The following is a 19,064-nucleotide window of genomic DNA, read 5'->3' on the forward strand; positions in this document are numbered from 1 at the left end:
GCTTTAACCCTTCTTTATTACCTTTATTTTTATATATAATTTATTCTTATTTCATTATTGGTTCTTATTCATCTCGTGTTAATAAGTTAACGTCTTTAAGAGGGTTCGGGTTCGTTAAACGGGTCGGGTTTCTTTTGTCCAAGTCTATACCCCCATACATTACCTTTATTATTATTATCAATATTATTCTTCCCACTTATCATTTAAAGATTATTATTATTAGAGTTAATGGCCATTTTCGTCCCTGTGGTTTGCTACTTTCGCCACTTCAGTCTAAAATTTTTAATTTTGTCAATTTAGTCCTCATAGTTTTAAATTTAAGCCAATTACGTCCCATCCGTCTAACGGCATCCAGCTATGCCGTTAGTTTAAGGGTATTTTTGTCTTTCTCCTTTTAATTTTGAGTTAATGGTCATTTTAGTCCCTGTGGTTTGATATCTTTGCCAATTCAGTCTAAAGTTTGAAAATTTGTCAATTTAATGTTCAGTTTAATTCAGTTTTTTTTATTTTTTATGTTTTTTGTTTATAACCCTAAAGAGCATAATTCAAGCCCAAAACCATCGAGCAACCTCAAATACTGGTATGCATTTACTCTGTTGACAACAGTAATCATACCCCCCCCCCTTATATTTAGTTTCTAGACATTTCCTAAAATCTTCTCCATGGTGGAATTCAATGGTAAAGTGGTCAAGGTAATTCCCTGAAATCGAATTATACACAAAAAACTAAAAATTGTTTTGTTGATTAATGTATAATAGTTGATTACGACCCAGATTTTCGTTATGATATGTTAATCTCTAAACCCTAAATATTATGCATTCATCAAAGAAACGATTTTTAGTTTTTTTCGTACAATTCGGTTTCACGGAATTGCTTTGACCACTTTACCATTGAATTCCACCATGGGGGAGAGTTTAGGAACCGTCTAGAAACTAAATACGAGAGGAGGGGGTATGATTACTGCTGTCGACAGAGTAAATTCAGACTTGTTTTGGGCTTGGATAATGCTCTCTAGGGTTATAGAAAAAAACTGACTTAAATTGACAAAATTTTAAACTTTAGACTGAATTGGCAAAAGTATCAAACCACAGGGACGAAAATGACCAATAACTCAAAATAAAAAGGAGAAAGACAAAAATACCCTTAAACTAACGGCATAGCTGGATGCCGTTAGACGGATAGGATGTAAATGGCTAATATTTAAAACTATGAGGACTAAATTGACAAAAATACAAATTTTGGACTGAAGTGGCGAAAGTAGCAAACCACAGGGACGAAAATGGCCATTAACTCTTATTATTATTATTATTATTATTATTATTATAAATACTCTCCCCAACCCATATCTAACCTAACCGCATACCCCCACCCCCCATCACTTTCTTCTTCCTTTCTCCTCTCTAACTCACGGCCACACCGCCGTCGTCACCAACTCCACACTCCGGCCACACCATTGCCGTCCCGTACCTCCACCTCCGGTCACACCATCGGTCTCCCACCTTCAGTCTACACAACCCCTAACCAAACCCGTCGCAAGCAGGAATTTCGCATAAGGTTTCCTTCGCATCGGGTGTACTTCGCACGGGTCTATTTCGCATGGGTTTACTTCGCATGACAGGTGTTTTGCTTGGAATCGTTTCACGCGAAGTAGTTGTTTCGCTTAAAATCGTTTCGCACTGAATCATTTCGCGTGAAATGGGTCTTTCAGATTTAGATCGGGTCTATTCTTGGTTCGTACTCGAGCCGCCATGGGTTCAGCTGGGTTCGGATGGTTCTGTTATTTGAAGTTTGAGTCCGTATCGGGACCCGTGTACGTTTTCCGTTCATCGGAGATGGTTTCACCTTGCCGGAACTTTGGGTTCAGTTTCAATATGGTTTCATTTTCCAGTTTATATTCGTATACACTTGTATACATGTGTATATTCACATCTTTATATACATTTATACAGTGGCGGACCCAGGATTTTTTTGTCAATGGGGTCCCAATTTTTCCGGTTTACAAAATTTTTGGGTCGGTCGTTATTCGGGTCGGGTCAAGAGGAGGAACATAATAAAACACGAAAATATGGTGTCATCGGAAACGAGTAAGTAGAAAGAATATAGATTAGAAACTAGATAGAACATACACTTTTAATTCATTTTTATTCATACCCGAAAAACATAAGCGTAAGCTATATATATATGGTCTTACATGAATAACCAAGACATAAAAAACTAACTCTGACACAAATAAATGATTAATTATAATATACATACACGAGATAAATAATTTAAGGATATGTAAAACTCATGTTGTCATTATATATGTTGCATGGTGATAATGGTTATATGGGATAAACTAAAGTGATAATGGTTATATGGGATAAACTAAAGAAAAAACACAAATACCCTAACTAAATAACTAATATTGACTAGAATATTAAAAAAACAACAAAAACTGGGTATGGTGAGGCTTGAACCTGCAACCTCTCAAAGAAAAAACAAGGGACTTTCCACTAGACTAGTTCAGCCTTAATAGTATGGGTTCCAAGTATTAATTTTTATGGGGTCCTTACAAAATTTAATATATCGTCTCTAAGTAATTTTTAAAAAACATTGGTGTCCCGGGACCCCGATGGGAACTATGTGGGTCCGCCCCTGCATTTATATATTTATATATCTATATCATGTTTGCTTGTTTAACCATGACCGATTTCTTACTTGGTTTGGTCGGCGTTTGTTTATGACAGCTTGGTTCGTTATTTGTCGGTTTTGCTTTAGCTCGCGTTCCTTTGTTATCGAATCTTAAGATGGAACGAGATGAGAAAGATAAACGAATATAGATTCTAAACTTACCTTAAAGGCTAGATCTTGAATAAACAGAGTTGGATTTGGAATGTTTGTATGCAGAAGGTTTATGTTGTGTATGGGTGTGTGTATACAATGATTGGAATGATGATGGAGAATGATAAGGATGGGGATAAATTAGGGTTTAAGGGGTTTAAATTGGTTAAGCCCAAAGGCTTTTAGACCCATAATCATACCCAAGTCTATTAACATCTCCTAATCCTATCCATATTCCACCTATTATTTAATTAATTAAATTGACACATCTCAACACGTCCACTAAAATAAATCCGGAAATTTTTTTATTTATTTATTTGTAAAACGAGGACGTTACAAAATACCATCTTCACAATGAATATTCAAAGACAGTACAAACCACACGTAGGCATCCGGACTCATTGTGAAGATGAATTTGAGCTCAAAACTTATCGTTAAAAATTTGATTATTTCCAACGACATGGTTTTCCTAGGAACGCCCAAGTCAAACTTTGAAGTTATTATGAGCCTGATTAAGATTAGGGATGAGCGTTTTCGGTACCGAATCAGTACCAATACCAAGTTTTTTAGTTTTCGGTATCAATACGGTATCGGTATTTCCCGAAATTTGCATGAAATACCCTTACCGAACTGATATTGAACCGAACATTTCGGTACCGGTACCTAATATTTCAATTTCGGTATCCATCCCGAGCTAATCCCTAGTTAAGATAACACAGTCTGGTAAAAATATAGCAACACAGCTTTTCAAAATTGAGAAACACAACAGCCTAATACACAATAAAGTCGCCGTTAAAAAAAGTTTGATTATTCGTATTGATATTTTACAACCTATACATACATCCATACTAGTCCACAAAGATTATAGACCATGTAATAATAATAATAATAATAATAATAATAATATTGAAATAGCCCCTACAGAAAATGGACCTACTAATAATACTTTATACATAATTTATTCATTATTATAATAACATTTACACCCAACACATACCTACTTTACAAACACCTAACAAATGCCACACAATACAAACTCCTTATAATCATTCTTCTATATATACATACAAGTAAAGGCACAGAACAGAGTAACGTGTCTCAATTGATCTCTTCATCACAACCTCAAACCCTAAATCCCCAATTCCCAAATCACCCAATTAGTCGATCCGAATCGACCCATCACCCAAATTGCCACAAGGGTTTTGGAGAATCTGCAATACGCATGAGCTGGTCGGTGAATCTGGGCTCCAATTCGTCTAATTCAAATCACTTCACCACTTGTCTGCTTCTATTCGTTGTGCATCAATTGACCCCTGATTCCAATTTTCAGTTTCGATTCAATAAGCCCTTGGATTATAGAAGTAGTCGGTTTAATCGGGTGTTGTTATTGTTTGGGTTAATAATAATATCGTCATCGGAACATGGATTCAGGTGGAGACAAGCGTAATCGACAATTGAAACAAGGTAGTTGGTTAAACCCCTCTTCATTTTGCACTGATTTTGTACTAATTTTGCTCTAATTTTGTATTAAATTGTCCTAATTTTGTATTAATTTTGCTTTAATTTTGCACTAATTTTGCACTAATTTTGCCCTAATTTTGCACTGATTTTGTACTAATTTTGCTCTATTAATTTGCCCTAATTTTGTACTACTTTTGCACTAATTTTGCTTTAAATTTGCCCTGCTTTTGCTCTAATTTTGCACTAATTTTTCCCAAATTTGCACTAATTTTGTCTTAATTTTGCCCTATTTCAGCACTATTTTTGCCCTAATTTTACACTAATTTTGTCTTAATTTTGCACTAATTTTGTCTTAATTTTGCACTAATTTTTCCCTATTTCAGCACTAATTTTGCCTTGGTTTTGACTTTTTCACTTATTTTGCCCTAAATTGGCACCAATTTTGCTCTAAATTGGCACTAATTTTTCCTTAATTTTGATTTTTGCACTAATTTTGTCCTAATTTTGCTCTAGTTTTTAGGGTTTTTTGTTATTTTGATTAAAGTGTTTGATTGATTGTTGCATGTGAGAATTAAGATCAGAGTTTAAGATAATATTACTGGGGTTTTGATTTGAAATTGATATGAAGTTGTTTGATTTTTAGCGATAATAATTTAGTGTTACTGTGGATCGAATTAAGAATCGGTGTTGCTGATGTAACATTATTATTTCTGTCATGTGAGCATCCACAGCAGGTTCTGCATATATTTGTGGGTGGGCTATATATATTATACGAAGTGGCTGCAAGCGGACGAGAGAGAAAATGCTACTGATCATCAGTTTAGTTCACCCCTATTAATTTTCTAATATTTTTTAAAAGTGGTTGGGACTGAAGGAGAGAGAGAAAAGATTATAAATGTTTAAAAAAGTATTATTTTAATTGAAAACAAGAGAAAAAAGGTAGTGATTTTTAGTGTAATTATAATGTATGAAGATATGAAACCTACTGTGAATACTCTAAATGAATTAACTTTATAAAAGACTTTTTTAGTGCTGTGTAATTGAGTGTTGGTGTGTTTTCTATAAAGTCATGCATATGGGAATTAGTGTTTTGTGGTTCCCACAATAACTAGTTTTCATATATATTATAATATGATTATATGCATGTGGTGTGGGTTCTACATGTGCCATTTGGGCTGTATGTGTTGTGTGCTGATCTTTCTACAAGATTAATAATTGTTGTATGATTGGATTCTACAGCCACCACCTGTATGTGAATGTGCATATATATGCATATATTGATTGCAACTACTGTGTAAATGAATATTATTCTTTCTGTCATGTGGTTTTTAGCACCCATTTATGTTATTAGAGGAGAAAATGTTGAAGAAAGAAAATTATTGTAATTTCTTTTGCATACGTATATCTTATGTTGTAATTACAGTACACTATAGTTACCGTACACTATACAAAGGGGTTTGGATCAAGTACGCTTTGTGAATCAAGTAGTGTAATTATAGTGAACTATAATTACAGCATACTGTAATTACACTATGTTGTAATTACAGTACACTATAATTACACTTGATTCGCACAATTAGCACGCTAGTTTAATTTGCACGTTACTTTCCCCTATACAAAATTTTTAAATGCACGCATTACTTTTTTATGTATGTGTGCAGTCAGTATTTTTTTCAATATATAGTCCTGAATATTTGGGATGCATCTGTATTGGGCCTATACAAATCTATCGTGTTTGTCTAATGACCCGTTATTGAACTTATATGTGACACTTGATAATATTAAGGAGTTTTTCAATATTTATAGCAATTCCACTGCCTGCACTCTAATCCTGTTTGTTATTTCTTAATATAGCAATCTGCTATTCAAACGTTGCATCAAGGCGTTCAGCTTCCCCATCTGTTATTGTGATTGGTAGTGGCTTTGCTGGCATATCTGCTGCTCGTGCACTTCACGATGCTTCATTTCAGGTACTCTAAACTTTAAAATAACATATTTTCTTCAGTTATTCTGATGACTATAATATAATATATATTATGTAGTGTCACAATTATAAAAAAGAGCCACCTGTTGTCATTGTTGGCATGTCTTTTCAGGTTACCGTGCTTGAATCACGTAACAGAATTGGTGGTCGAGTTTGTACGGATTACTCATTTGGTTTTCCTGTGGACTTAGGTGCATCATGGTGAGAAAAGGCTTCATACACTCCACTATTTGCAATATGCATAATACCATCTTAAGAATTGTTTAATAATATTTTACATTGATGTTAAATTTTGCAGGTTGCATGGGGTTGGTAATGAAAATCCTTTGGCACCAGTTATTGGAAGACTTGGACTGCCTTTATACCGGACCAGTGGTGACAACTCAGTGTTATATGACCATGATTTGGAGAGGTAACAAAGTTCATTTTTTTAGTATTTAGTGTACGTTGTTAAGTCTATTTAAAGTTTGATCGCATGATTAGGGGTGTGCAAGCAACCGAAAAAATCGATCCAAAACCAAAAAAACGAACCGAAACAAAAACCGACGGTTTGGTTTATATGTTTTTGTAAAAACCGAACTTATGTTTTGCCTTTTAAAACCTGAAGTTTTGGTTTTTGGTTTGGTTTTAGCCTAAAACCACACCGAACCGCGCCACTCACACCCCTTCGCATAGTAGTATTAGCCAATCGTGTGTTTTAAGCATTACAGAAGCAAAATAACATGCTTGTTACAACTTGGTCCCTTTTTTTTCTTCTGAATAACTAATTCTAATGCTGTGAAAGACCTTTATGAGTTTTTTAATTAATAAACATAAAGTTCATAATTTTGCTCTTTGTTGATGAATTGCTTTAAATATATTTAATGTTCGTCACTTCTTCAGCTATGCTTTGTTTGATATGGATGGAAATCAAGTTCCTCAAGAATTAGTCTCACAGGTTGGAAAAACATTCGAGGCCATATTGGAAGAGGTATGCATTCTCTCTACTCTTATGTTTATTTTCTTCAGAAGAAAATGAAAAAAAGGTTATATTATATTATTATATGTAACTTCGGTTTTGCCTTTTGTTTATTTTGTTCATTATTGTTTTCTTCATGGTTGCAGACTAATAAAGTGAGGGAAGGAATTACTGAAGACATGTCTATACTGCAAGCAATATCAATTGTGGTAGAAAGAAACCCAAAACTAAGGTATGTTTATCTATTTTATTGTCTCCAGAGTTGTAAATAATTAGTTCTCATATATTTATATTTATTTTTTGTTGTTATAGGCTGGAGGGGCTTCCTTATAAGGTGTTACAGTGGTACTTGTGTAGAATGGAAGGCTGGTTTGCTGCAGATGCTGAAACCATATCTCTTAAATCCTGGGATAAGGCATGTTCTTTATTTATTTATTTTTTTTATCATAAGCACATCTTTATTGTTTTGAAATATGTTATAATTTGGAGCTGAACATATTTCAATAGTCATTATAATGCATATTGTGTTCTTTTAATTGAGCAGGAAGAATTGCTTCCTGGTGGGCATGGGCTTATGGTGCGGGGTTATAGTCCGGTTATAAACACACTTGCCAAAGGCCTCGACATCCGATTAGGTCACAGGTAAGACGTAATCTCTCGGGTATGTAAACGAACGGAATGAACACAAACAGGGCATGTTGTATTAGTTTGTTTAACTTTAACTAACAAACGATCGAACATGAACAATTAAATTGGTTTTCTGGTTCATGTTCGTTCGTTAAGACGTTTGTACAAAGCAGTTCATGAACGTAAACCAATGAACGTAACTTCACATAGTTGAAAACATAACTGCTCAAACACTAACTTAAATAAACGTGAGAAACAATCTGTTGGGATTAAAAAATAACTAAACTATACTAACTTTCAGTGGTTGATATTTTAATTTCATAAACCAAGACTAAATCGTAATAAGCCTAAAAAATTTAAATGAATATATAAACGAACTTACAGGCATAAACTAACGATGATAAATGAACGAACATAAACAAGCTTAAATGAACGTTCACGAACTGACGAACATGAACAAAAATATTGTTCATGTTTATCCATTTATTAAAGAAACGGACATATACGAACTTCCCACCGAACGGTTCACCAACCTGTATCTTAATTTTTTTTATCTGCCCAATTTGAGATGGAACACAGCCAAATCGATCTGTTTGTATGGAAAGGGACCAAATTGGCACTTTTATTTAAAAAGACGAATCTTTTTACTAAATTGTTTGGTGACCTTTAACTTACATCTTTTTTGTCCTATTCACAAAGGGTTACAAAGATTAACAGGCGTAAAAACGGTGTGAAGGTAACTATTGAAAACGGGACCACATTTTTTGCTGACGCCGCCGTTATCGCGGTACCACTCGCTGTTTTAAAGTCAAATTTAATTAAATTTGAACCAAGACTGCCCCAGTGGAAAGAACAAGCCATTGCTGACCTCGGAGTGGGAATTGAGAACAAAATAATATTGCATTTTGACCGAGTTTTCTGGCCAAATGTTGAGTTTTTAGGAGTAGTTTCAGAGACTTCTTATGGATGTAGTTACTTTCTTAATCTTCACAAGGCGACAGGTCACCCTGTGTTAGTTTATATGCCTGCAGGACAGCTGGCGAAAGACATTGAGAAATTATCCGATGAAGCTGCTGCTAATTTTGCTTTTGTACATCTCAAAAAGATTCTTCCTGATGCTTCTACCCCTGTAATATCTCTTTCCTGTTGCTTACTTTCATTATACTAATCATATTTTTAATTTCAGTTTTCTATTTTAAAAATCAGTTTTCTAAAAGGAAAAAGATAATGACTTTATTTATAACAAGTATGTCATGTTTTACATGATTAAGTCTTCAATTTATAAAATAAAATAAAAAAACAGGTTGAATTTTTAGATCAAGTCTCTATACTTTATATTAACTTTAAAGTACCGTTAGTTTAAGTTTTACATGATTAATATTTTTTGGATTTGACCGAGAACAGTTTAGGATGCTGCATGCATTATACTCTTCTTTTGGAGAAAGATAATTAGATTGTTATATTATTATTACTAGGATAGAGCCCGTGTGATACACAGGTTGTTAAAAAGTAAAATAAAAATGTTAAATTTAATAATATACATATTAACATATCTTATGGATTCATAAGATATAAATAATTTACTAAAATACATAGAGTAGTAAGATAAATTTGTATTTGCATTTTAAAAGTAATAAAATGGAATGTTGTGAATTTATAGCAATTAAGAAAAAGAGAAGACTAACATCAATTAATCTTAGTTGAGTTGGTAAGCCATAAATATTTTAGAAGTAAGGTATTGAGTTCAATTCTTATTAACAACTTTTTTTTTCATTTTATCATTCATGAAGGAAAAATTGTAAAAATGGAAACTTGTACACTTGGAGTCTATGTGAAGGGTCTAATTGAATGACAAATGGAAAAATTATGTTGCTTTAATATATAGGTAGATTTAAGTTAAATGCTACTAATTATTTTTTGTGAAAAAAATATACTGGCCCACATTGAATAAAAATATGTCTAGTTTGGTAAATTAAGCATGTGTTTTATTGTGTAATCAAAATTTAAACATTTCTGTTTTATCGTGTAATCAAAATTTGAACATTTTGGTTTGACTGTTTGACCCGGTTGAGATTAGATGCAGCTCAAGTTTTGATTAGCTCTAGAGGTGTGGATGGTTTGGTTTGGGTCGGTTTTGGGCTAAAACCAAACCAAAACCGAAACTTTGGTTTTTAGAATTTTGAAACTGTTCACTTTCGATTTTTTGGTTTCGGTTTTTCGGTTTTAGTTTTGGTTTTGGTTTTTTCGGTTTTGCTTTAGAGCTCGAAAATTTTAAGCCGAAATAAAAAGTTTGCCGAAAATAATGAATTTAGGTATAAATAATTTTGATATTTATTAACTAATTGATTATTATACATTTGGCCAAAAATATTTGAGTTACATATTTATTAAGTTCTTGTAGATTATTTCAAATAAATAATAAAAAACAAAAGTATAGTCTTAGAAATCCGGTCAGGTTTTTTCTGTTTTTATTACATGCAAAACCAAACCGAACCATAAGTTCGGTTTTTATAAAAACATAAAACCAAATCGTCGGTCTTTGTTTCTGTTTGGATTTTTTGGGTTCGGATCGCTTTTTTCTGTTTCTTGCACACCCCTAATTAGCTCTGGTAGACCACGGAATCTTAATATGGCTTCTTATTAAAAAAAATGCAGATTCAACATCTCGTTTCTCGTTGGGGTAGTGATGTGAACTCACTCGGGTCATATAGCTACGATGCAGTAGGAAAACCCCATGATCTGTACGAAAAGCTAAGGATCCCGGTTGACAACTTATTCTTTGCAGGGGAAGCAACAAGTGCCGACTACCCTGGCTCGGTGCATGGTGCATACCACACTGGTCAGATGGCTGCAGAGGACTGCAGAATGCGCGTTCAAGGGTACGGTGAGCTTGATCTTCTCCACCCGGCTATGGGTGGCGAGGACGCCCCTGCTTCTGTCCCGTTGTTGATATCGCGTATCTAAATCCTGGTAGAGATTTGGTGTGGTAAAAGGAGGTTTAATATTATGGACATAGTCTATGTGAGTAATGAGTGTGGATGGTTTTTATTGTGGAATGGTTTGAACTTTTGAGACTTGGAACCTGCTAGTATGTTTATAATGCAATAATGAACTTGGTGGTGTGTTTAATTTTGGATTTTGTATTCTGGCATGTTGGCATATAGTCATCTAGTTGTCTTTGGGTGCTCTGCGTGTCGTGGGCTGGCAAATTGGGCACCTATTTAAACACGATAAACGATAAGTCCTGTTTAGCCAAAAAAAAAACACTATACAATTTTATACCTTTTTTAAATAATCAAAATTAGGAGGCTAGAGTTTTTCTAAAAGTTAAAGTTATTGTTTTTGAAGTTGTCAGTTTGAGAAAAATATTGATTTTAGTAACTGAGAAAAAGGAATATTCTCATAAAGTTATTTCTAAAAGTTAAAAACTTTTTGAAGTTGTTGTCAATTTGTCATACCTTTAATTCAAAATTTTATTCTTATCTTATAACATTTATATTTATAATTATATCTATATCCATATTTTAATTTTTATTCCTATACCCATTTATGAAATGTAGTTAAAATAGACAATTAACTGGTGAAACGTATCAAAATAAAATTTACTTCTAATTTTTTTTATTATTAAACATCGACTAAATAAACCGTTTAGAAAATGGCATTGGATTGTTTTTGACACCAAGTGAATTTAGACGTAATAAAGCTTTCAAAGAGCGTTCAGGTTAGCATGTTTCATTTAAAGATGTCGTGTGACACGTTTTTAGGTTGTCTCATTACCAATATAAGATGCATTTGTTGCCTAAAAATTTGACAAATTACTTGTCAATAGCTCATTAAATAAAAATTAAAAACTGAATAATATTTATTAGTGAAAATAAATACATGATTATTTTGGTATGTTTTACATATTGTGAATACTTTTATTAGTGAATATTCTCATAAAGTTATTTTTAAATGTAAAAAAGATTAACAAAAATCTTAACGAAGTTGTCATACCTACAATTCAAAATTTTATTCATATAATGTATATATTTGTATTTGTATTTTGCTTATATTTACTTATATATCTACATTAATATTATCTTGTCAAAAACTATCCAAATAAACATTGATATTTGATTTTTTACTGATAAACATTGACTAAATAGACCGTTCATGAAACGTTACTAACTTCTTTTTGACACCGAGTGAACAATAGACCAGCCACTTGACAAATTGAAAACGTGTTACTTGGAAATTTTAGGTATGACAACACTTTCAAAAAATGTTCTGGTCAATATATTTCACTAAAAGACGCCACATGATAGGTTTTCAGATTACCACGTTACCCATATAAGATACATTTGATGCCCAAAACATGTCATTTGTCAACGATTCATTCAATAAAAATTGAAAAACAAATATTTATTAGTAAAAAAAGAAACAGTATAAAATGGGCTATTTTAGAAATTTTTCATAAAAAGTCAAGTAGCTCTTTATTTTGGAAAGTCTTTATCAACAAATAATCTATTTTTGTGAATTTCATTAATTTTTAAATATATATGCCAGGTATGAGTCAATATTATAAATAAATGCGAATATTCATTAATGAAAGGATAAAATAAAAGTGAATATTCATTAATGCGATATTCATCACACATCATATAAACCCTAAATCCCCAATTCCAATTCCCAAAATTAATCAACTTTTTACCGATTTCATCAAATAATCCTGCTGGGTTTTCATCTTCTCGACCCGAATCGTCGATTCGGACCGTCAATTTGATACTAATTTCACCTAGGGTTTTGAGTGATTCTGCAGTACGCATGAGCTGGTCGGTGAATCTGGGGTCCAATTCGTCAAATTCGAATCACTTCATCACTTGTCTGCTTCTGTTCGTTGTTAATCACTCGCCTCAATTAACCCCTGATTACAATTTTCAATTTGATAAGCATTTGGATTATAGAAGTAGTCGGGTGTTATTATTGTTTGGTTTAATATTATCGTCATCGGAACATGGATTCAGGTGGAGACAAGCGTAATCGCCAATTGAAACAAGGTAGTTGGTTAAACCCCTCTTCATTTGTACTGATTTTGCACTAATTTTGCTCTATTTTTATTAATTTGCCCTAATTTTGCATTAATTTTTCCCTAATTATGCTCTAATCATGCACTAATTTTGACCTAATTTTGTCCTAATTTTGCCCTAATTTTGCACTAATTTTCCCTGATTTTGCCCAAATTTTACAATAATTTTGCCCAAATTTTTCTTTCATTTTGATTTTTGAACTAATTTTTCCTAATTTTGATTTCTGCACTAATTTTTCCCTAATTTTACCCTAGTTTTTATGGTTTTTTGTTATTTTGACTGTATTGTTTGATTGATTAGTGTATGTGAGAATTAAGATCAGGGTTAAGATTATAGTACTGTTTTTTTATTATTATTTGAAGTTGATATGAAGTTGTTTGATTTATAGAAATATAAATAATTTAGTGTTACTGTTAATCGAATTGAGAATCGGTGTTTGCTGATGTAAATGAATTAACTTTTTTTTGTGTTGTGTAATTGAGTGTCGGTGCCTACAATAACTAGTTTTCATATATTATTATATGATTATATATGCATGTGGTGTGGGTTCTACATGTGCCATTTGGGCTGTATGTGATGTGTGCTGATCTTTCTGTAAGAATAAGATTAACTATTGTTGGATGATTGGATACTACAGTCACCACCTGCACACACACACAAACATATATGTATATGTGCGAGTGTGTGTGTACGGTTGGTTTCCTTTAAGAACTCCAGAAAAGTTCAGAACTTTTAGGAACTCTTAACAACCGAACATTTTTTTTTTAATTTTGTTTATATATTAACATTATCTGAGCGTAGTTTTATCATAACTTATATATAGATTTTTATTACATATATAAATCACAAGTTTACACATATGTAAAATATATGTAATAACAAATTTACATGTGTTAAAAAAATTTTAGATGTGCAAAAACTAATTTGCATAATTGTAACCGCAAATATAAATATAAAAACTGATAAAACTACACTCAAATAATATTCTGTAATGAAATTCATCCTGTATATATGTACACATATATATGTATATAATGATTGCAACTACCGTGCAAATGAATATTATTGTTTCTGTCATGTGGTTTTTAGCACCATATGTTATTTGAGGAGAAAATGTTGAAGAAAGAAAAATATTGTAATTTCTTTTGCATACGTATATCTTATGCTTATACAATATTATAAATTCCCGCATACATTTTTATGTATGTGTGCACTGTGCAGTCAGTATTTTTTTTTCAATACATATCCTGAATATTTGTGATGTATGTGTATTGAGCCTAATTCTTTTGGCCAACCTAACTGGTCAACTTAGAAAAATACAATCTATCGTGTTTGTCTAATGACTTGTTAGTGAACTTATATGTGACACTTGTTAATATTAAGGAGCTTTTCAATATTTATAGCAACTCCACTGCCTGCACTCTAATCCTGTTTGTTATTCCTTAATATAGCAATCTGCTATTCAAACGTTGCATCCAGGCGTTCAGCCTCCCAGTCTGTTATTGTGATTGGTAGTGGCTTTGCTGGCATATCTGCTGCTCGTGCACTTCATGATGCTTCATTCCAGGTACTCTATATTTTCTTCAGTAATTCGGATGATAGTATTTTGCGATGTTATAACTATATAAGATCTGTTTTCATTTATGTTATGCACTTATGCCTTTCAGGTTACTGTACTTGAATGGCGTAACAGAATTGGTGGTCGAGTTTGTACGGATTACTCATTTGGTTTTCCTGTGGACTTAGGTGCATCATGGTGAGAAAAGGCTTCATACACTCCAGTATTTGCAATATACATAATACCATCTTAAGAATTCTATAATAATATTTACATTGATGTTAAATTTTGCAGGTTGCATGGGGTTGGTAATGAAAATCCTTTGGCACCAGTTATTGGAAGACTTGGACTGCCTTTATACCGGACCATTGGTGACAACTCAGTGTTATATGACCATGATTTGGAGAGGTAACAAAGTTCATTTTTTAATAGTAGTGTACGTTGTTACTTGTTAAGTCTATTTTACTTTGTCTCTTTTTTTCAGCACAGATAAATTGATCCAAAATATCTGAACAATCATTGGCACTATTTGATATAAGTTAATGTTTATTCTGCATGAAAATATTTTTCAGAAAACTAATTCTTTGCAGGGGAAAACACCATGATCTGTACGAAAAGCAAAGGATCCCGGTTGACAACTTATTCTTTGCAGGGGAAGCAACAAGTGCTGACTACCCTGGTTCAGTACATGGTGCATACCACACCGGTCAGATGGCTGCAGAGGACTGCAGAATACGCGTTCAAGCGTATGGTGAGCTTGATCTTCTCCACCCGGCCATGGGCGGCGAGGAGGCCCCTGCTTCTGTCCCGTTGTTGATATCGCGTATCTAAATCGTAGTAAAGATTTGGTGTGGTAAAGGAGGTTTAATATTATAAGTAATAAAGTTTGTGAGTAATGAGTGTGGATGGTTTTATTATGGAATGGTATGAACTTTTGCGACTTAGAACTTGCTAGCATGTTTATAATGCAATAATGAACTTGATGGTGTGTTTAATTTGGATTTTGTATTGTGGTGTGTTGGCATATACTTAGGATGTTTTTGCAAAGTTATTATTATTTTTTTCGGGGGGGGGGGGGGGGGGGGGTGTTGTGGTTAGAACTGTGATGCTATACGGAAATGATTGTTGGGTCATCAAGAAGACACATGCGCGTAAGTTGGAGGTAGCGGACATGAGGATGCTAAGGTGGATGTGTGGGCACACAAGGTTAGACCAAATAAGAACGAGGCGTTTCGGGGAAGACTATGGGTGGCTAGTATATTAGATAAAATAAGAGGAGAGATTGAGATGGTTTGGACATGTAAAAAGAAGACAACAAACGGCTCCCGTTAGATCATTGGAAACTCTCTTTGTAGAGGGGAGGGGTAGAGGTCGATCCAAATTGACTTGGGACGAGAGGATTATGTATGATTTGCTAGATTTACACCTCTCTGAGGGCATGGTTCAGGATAGGACTTTCTGTGGATGTAGAATTAAGGTTAAGGACCCATAGGAGGATTGGTTATTTCTTGTTAATAACTTTTTATTATATTACTAGGTTAGAGCCCGTGTTCCACACGGATGAAAAATATAATAACAATAAAAAATTGTTATATGTAATACGTAAATTCAACTGCTTCATATAATAATTTATATTTATGACTTTTTTATTTTATTAAGTTTTTGATATATTATGCGCTATAATTTTAAGTTAAAAACCAAATCTTGATGTTTGATTATTTCAAATAAAACATTCTTACCGATATTGCTATATTAAATATTGTGTGTATAAAAATGATATTTATAATAAAATGTCACATTTATAAAGACTAAGGTTTTGTTGTAAAAGAAAATAAATAAAAATATATTATATTTTAAAATAAAGAGAGAAACGATGAACAATCTTAAATTATTGTGTTAAAAAGATATGAAAAGACAATGTCATATTGTGAATTATGAAAATTTTAACAATTAAATATAATTTTAGTTTTATATTTGAAGAGAAATCACATTTATATATGTTAAGTCAAGAAATCAAACACAATTACCATTTTAGTGAAGTTGGTAAGCACATTTGGTTTTAAACATGAGGTCTTAGGTTTGAAACCTGTATCACACAATAATATATAGAAAACGGGTCATGGGTCATAATATAATAAGAAATAGTGACATGGCATAGTTAAATACCATGTTGCTTTAATAATATAGTTAGATTAGATTTTCATTATTTATGATTATTATTTTTATCATAATAGTTATTACTCCCCCCGTCCCATTTTAAATGTCCATCTTTTCATTTTTGGTTGTCCCAATTTAATTTCATTTTTGGTTGTCCCAATTTAAATGTCATTTCTATACATATAAATTCAATTTCCAGTTTTGTCCTTACTATTACATACTAAGTTATTGTCATTTTAAAGCTCATTATTGTCATTAACTTGGAGGACATTATTGTCATTTTAAAGCTCATAAAATAAAATGATAAGATATTTTTTTAATTTGTGTGTTTTGGGTCCCATGACATATAATAAGGGATGAAGGGAGTATTATTATTATTATTATTACTTAGTCAATCTATTATAAATGTTACCACTAGTATATTGTTTCAGTATAGTATTTCTATACTACTATTTTCTTTTATTTTATATCATTTTATTTTATTTTATCTTATGTTTTTTTGTTTGTTTATTTACTTATTTTTGAGCTGGGGTTTCATCGATGTAAGGTATGCTTACATCCCACCCTCCCCAAACCCTATAGATAGCTTTAGTTATTTGTGAGATAGCTGGGTATGATTGTTGTTGTATGTTGGCATATAGTCATCTACCTGTCTTTGGAGGCCCTATGTGTCGTGGGCTGGCATATTGGTCACATGTTTAAACAAGATAAGACATATTCAGTACAATAATTAAAATTAGGAGGCTAGAGTACATCATTTATCATTATTGGTACGTAAAATGTATAAATGTCACGTTCTCATATGCTCATATGGTTAAGCCATCAAAGCCAAGTGTTAAACAAGTTGTTTTTATGTTTGATATTTGTGTTAAATTGTTAATCGTGTTGTATCTAACCTGTTAAACACGTTAAGATATGAACTGCCAGCCTTTACTTACCGTTGTCAACTTTCTCGCTTTTGACTAGGTCATTGGTATTTGCTCTCGTCATTGAAGTGACCCCAACTCCTAGTTAGTTTGGGGGGGGGGGGGGGGACCCGATGAGTGCAAGCCTTTTAGGTATTTTATATAGTCTTTGAGACGCTTAAAAATACGTAAGAGTGGCTAGAAGCTTAATTTAGTAGATGCAATCTTCAAACATTTGCCGATCATGATATAATAGATTTCCGAAACCCTAAAAAATAAAAACCAAACATTAATGATGAAATAACTATATGCTACTCAAACTTCAATGTTACTCAAAAAATTAGTAAACAACTTATATGTATACTATCTTTTAACTCTAATAATTATCTCTATAACCCGATCGTTCTCTCTCTTATCTGACTATTAACTCTTTTTTGAAAGACTGAAGTTATAGTTCTTAAGTTCATGAGACTCGTTAAACCAGATGCACAGAATTCAGGCTGGTGATACAAAATTTTTTTAAAAAGACAGCTAAATTGAAAACCAAAAAACATAAGCCTTGTGTGGACCACTACAAACCATAAGCCTACCCTCTTGTTTTCCTTAAGTTTTTTCAGTTAGCGTTTAACATTAGCTAATTATTAATTATTGTTTTGCATGATCAATCCCTGTTTATTCGTTAATAACGGTCGTTGGTATTGACTTTTGATGTCATTATCTTTCTAACCACCTGATTATCTCTTTTTAATCTCTCTTAGTCTTTTTTCTTTGTTAATAACACTCGTCAATTATTGACTTTTGATGACTTTTTTTGACATTTAGTGTGAAAGGTGGGACCGATGGCAGCGCCAATGATAATCCCATCAAAAAATAGCTGTCACTGGTCCCACATTTCACACTACTTATTTTCTTTAGACCTCCGTTAATGCTGCTCCAAACAACAAAATGTTGATTCAATTTGTGTGTTTAAACTTCCAATTAACAAAAATCAAGCTGTATGGAGCACCGTTCGATGTAAGTTTTACATCAGCCGATTCGTATCCTCATTCCGATTAAAACACTAAAAATCAGTTTAAAATTAGTTTTTTTTTTAAAGAAGGTCCAAGAAAACAATAATTCGTGTGAAAGGTGAGACCAGATGACACCCAATAATAATCCCACATCAGAAAATAACTGTCACCCCCCACCCCGTTCCACCTTTCACACTAATTGTTTTCATGGAAGCTCCGTTAAATGCTGCTCGAAACGACAAAACTTTTGCGTCAAATTCGGGTGTCTAAATTTCCAATTAACAAAAATAAAGCATAATGGAGTTACGCTTCGACGCAAGTTATTTATTTGCAAAGTTAACCGAGCAAGTAAGAGAGGTCATCGGCGATAATGTTTGCGAGTGTGACGATGCTAACCGCCGCCGGTGCAACGGTTATTATTCACCGCCGGTCAAGTATGACAGTGTGCTGTGGTTCACGAGTGGACGCTAACCAGTTACAAGATCAACTGGAACAGATTCAATTGGAGGCAT

The 19,064-nt window shown here is 32.9% G+C and overlaps 1 protein-coding gene and 1 pseudogene across 2 annotated transcripts; both read left to right on the forward strand.

Annotated features, from left to right (window-relative positions):
• Positions 1 to 4,242: 4,242 nt before the first annotated feature.
• On the forward strand, positions 4,243 to 10,835 carry LOC143605802 (polyamine oxidase 2-like; annotated as a pseudogene). Its single transcript, XR_013148621.1, has 9 exons — positions 4,243 to 4,287; positions 6,139 to 6,254; positions 6,381 to 6,469; positions 6,567 to 6,680; positions 7,151 to 7,238; positions 7,373 to 7,458; positions 7,539 to 7,868; positions 8,553 to 8,982; positions 10,509 to 10,835. The product of XR_013148621.1 is annotated as a polyamine oxidase 2-like (transcript).
• Positions 10,836 to 12,628: 1,793 nt separating this feature from the next.
• On the forward strand, positions 12,629 to 15,311 carry LOC143605804 (polyamine oxidase 2-like). The gene is made up of 5 exons (XM_077081784.1): positions 12,629 to 12,892; positions 14,374 to 14,489; positions 14,590 to 14,678; positions 14,775 to 14,888; positions 15,053 to 15,311. The coding sequence occupies exons 1-5, from the start codon at positions 12,850 to 12,852 to the stop codon at positions 15,309 to 15,311; spliced, it is 621 nt and encodes a 206-aa protein (XP_076937899.1). The 5' UTR covers positions 12,629 to 12,849.
• The last annotated feature ends 3,753 nt before the right edge of the window (positions 15,312 to 19,064 follow it).

The sequence above is a fragment of the Bidens hawaiensis genome, unplaced genomic scaffold (genome assembly GCF_021521415.1).
Source record: "Bidens hawaiensis isolate Kalapana, Puna unplaced genomic scaffold, B.hawaiensis_p1.1 tig00071515_1, whole genome shotgun sequence".
NCBI classification, from domain to species: Eukaryota; Viridiplantae; Streptophyta; class Magnoliopsida; order Asterales; family Asteraceae; genus Bidens; species Bidens hawaiensis.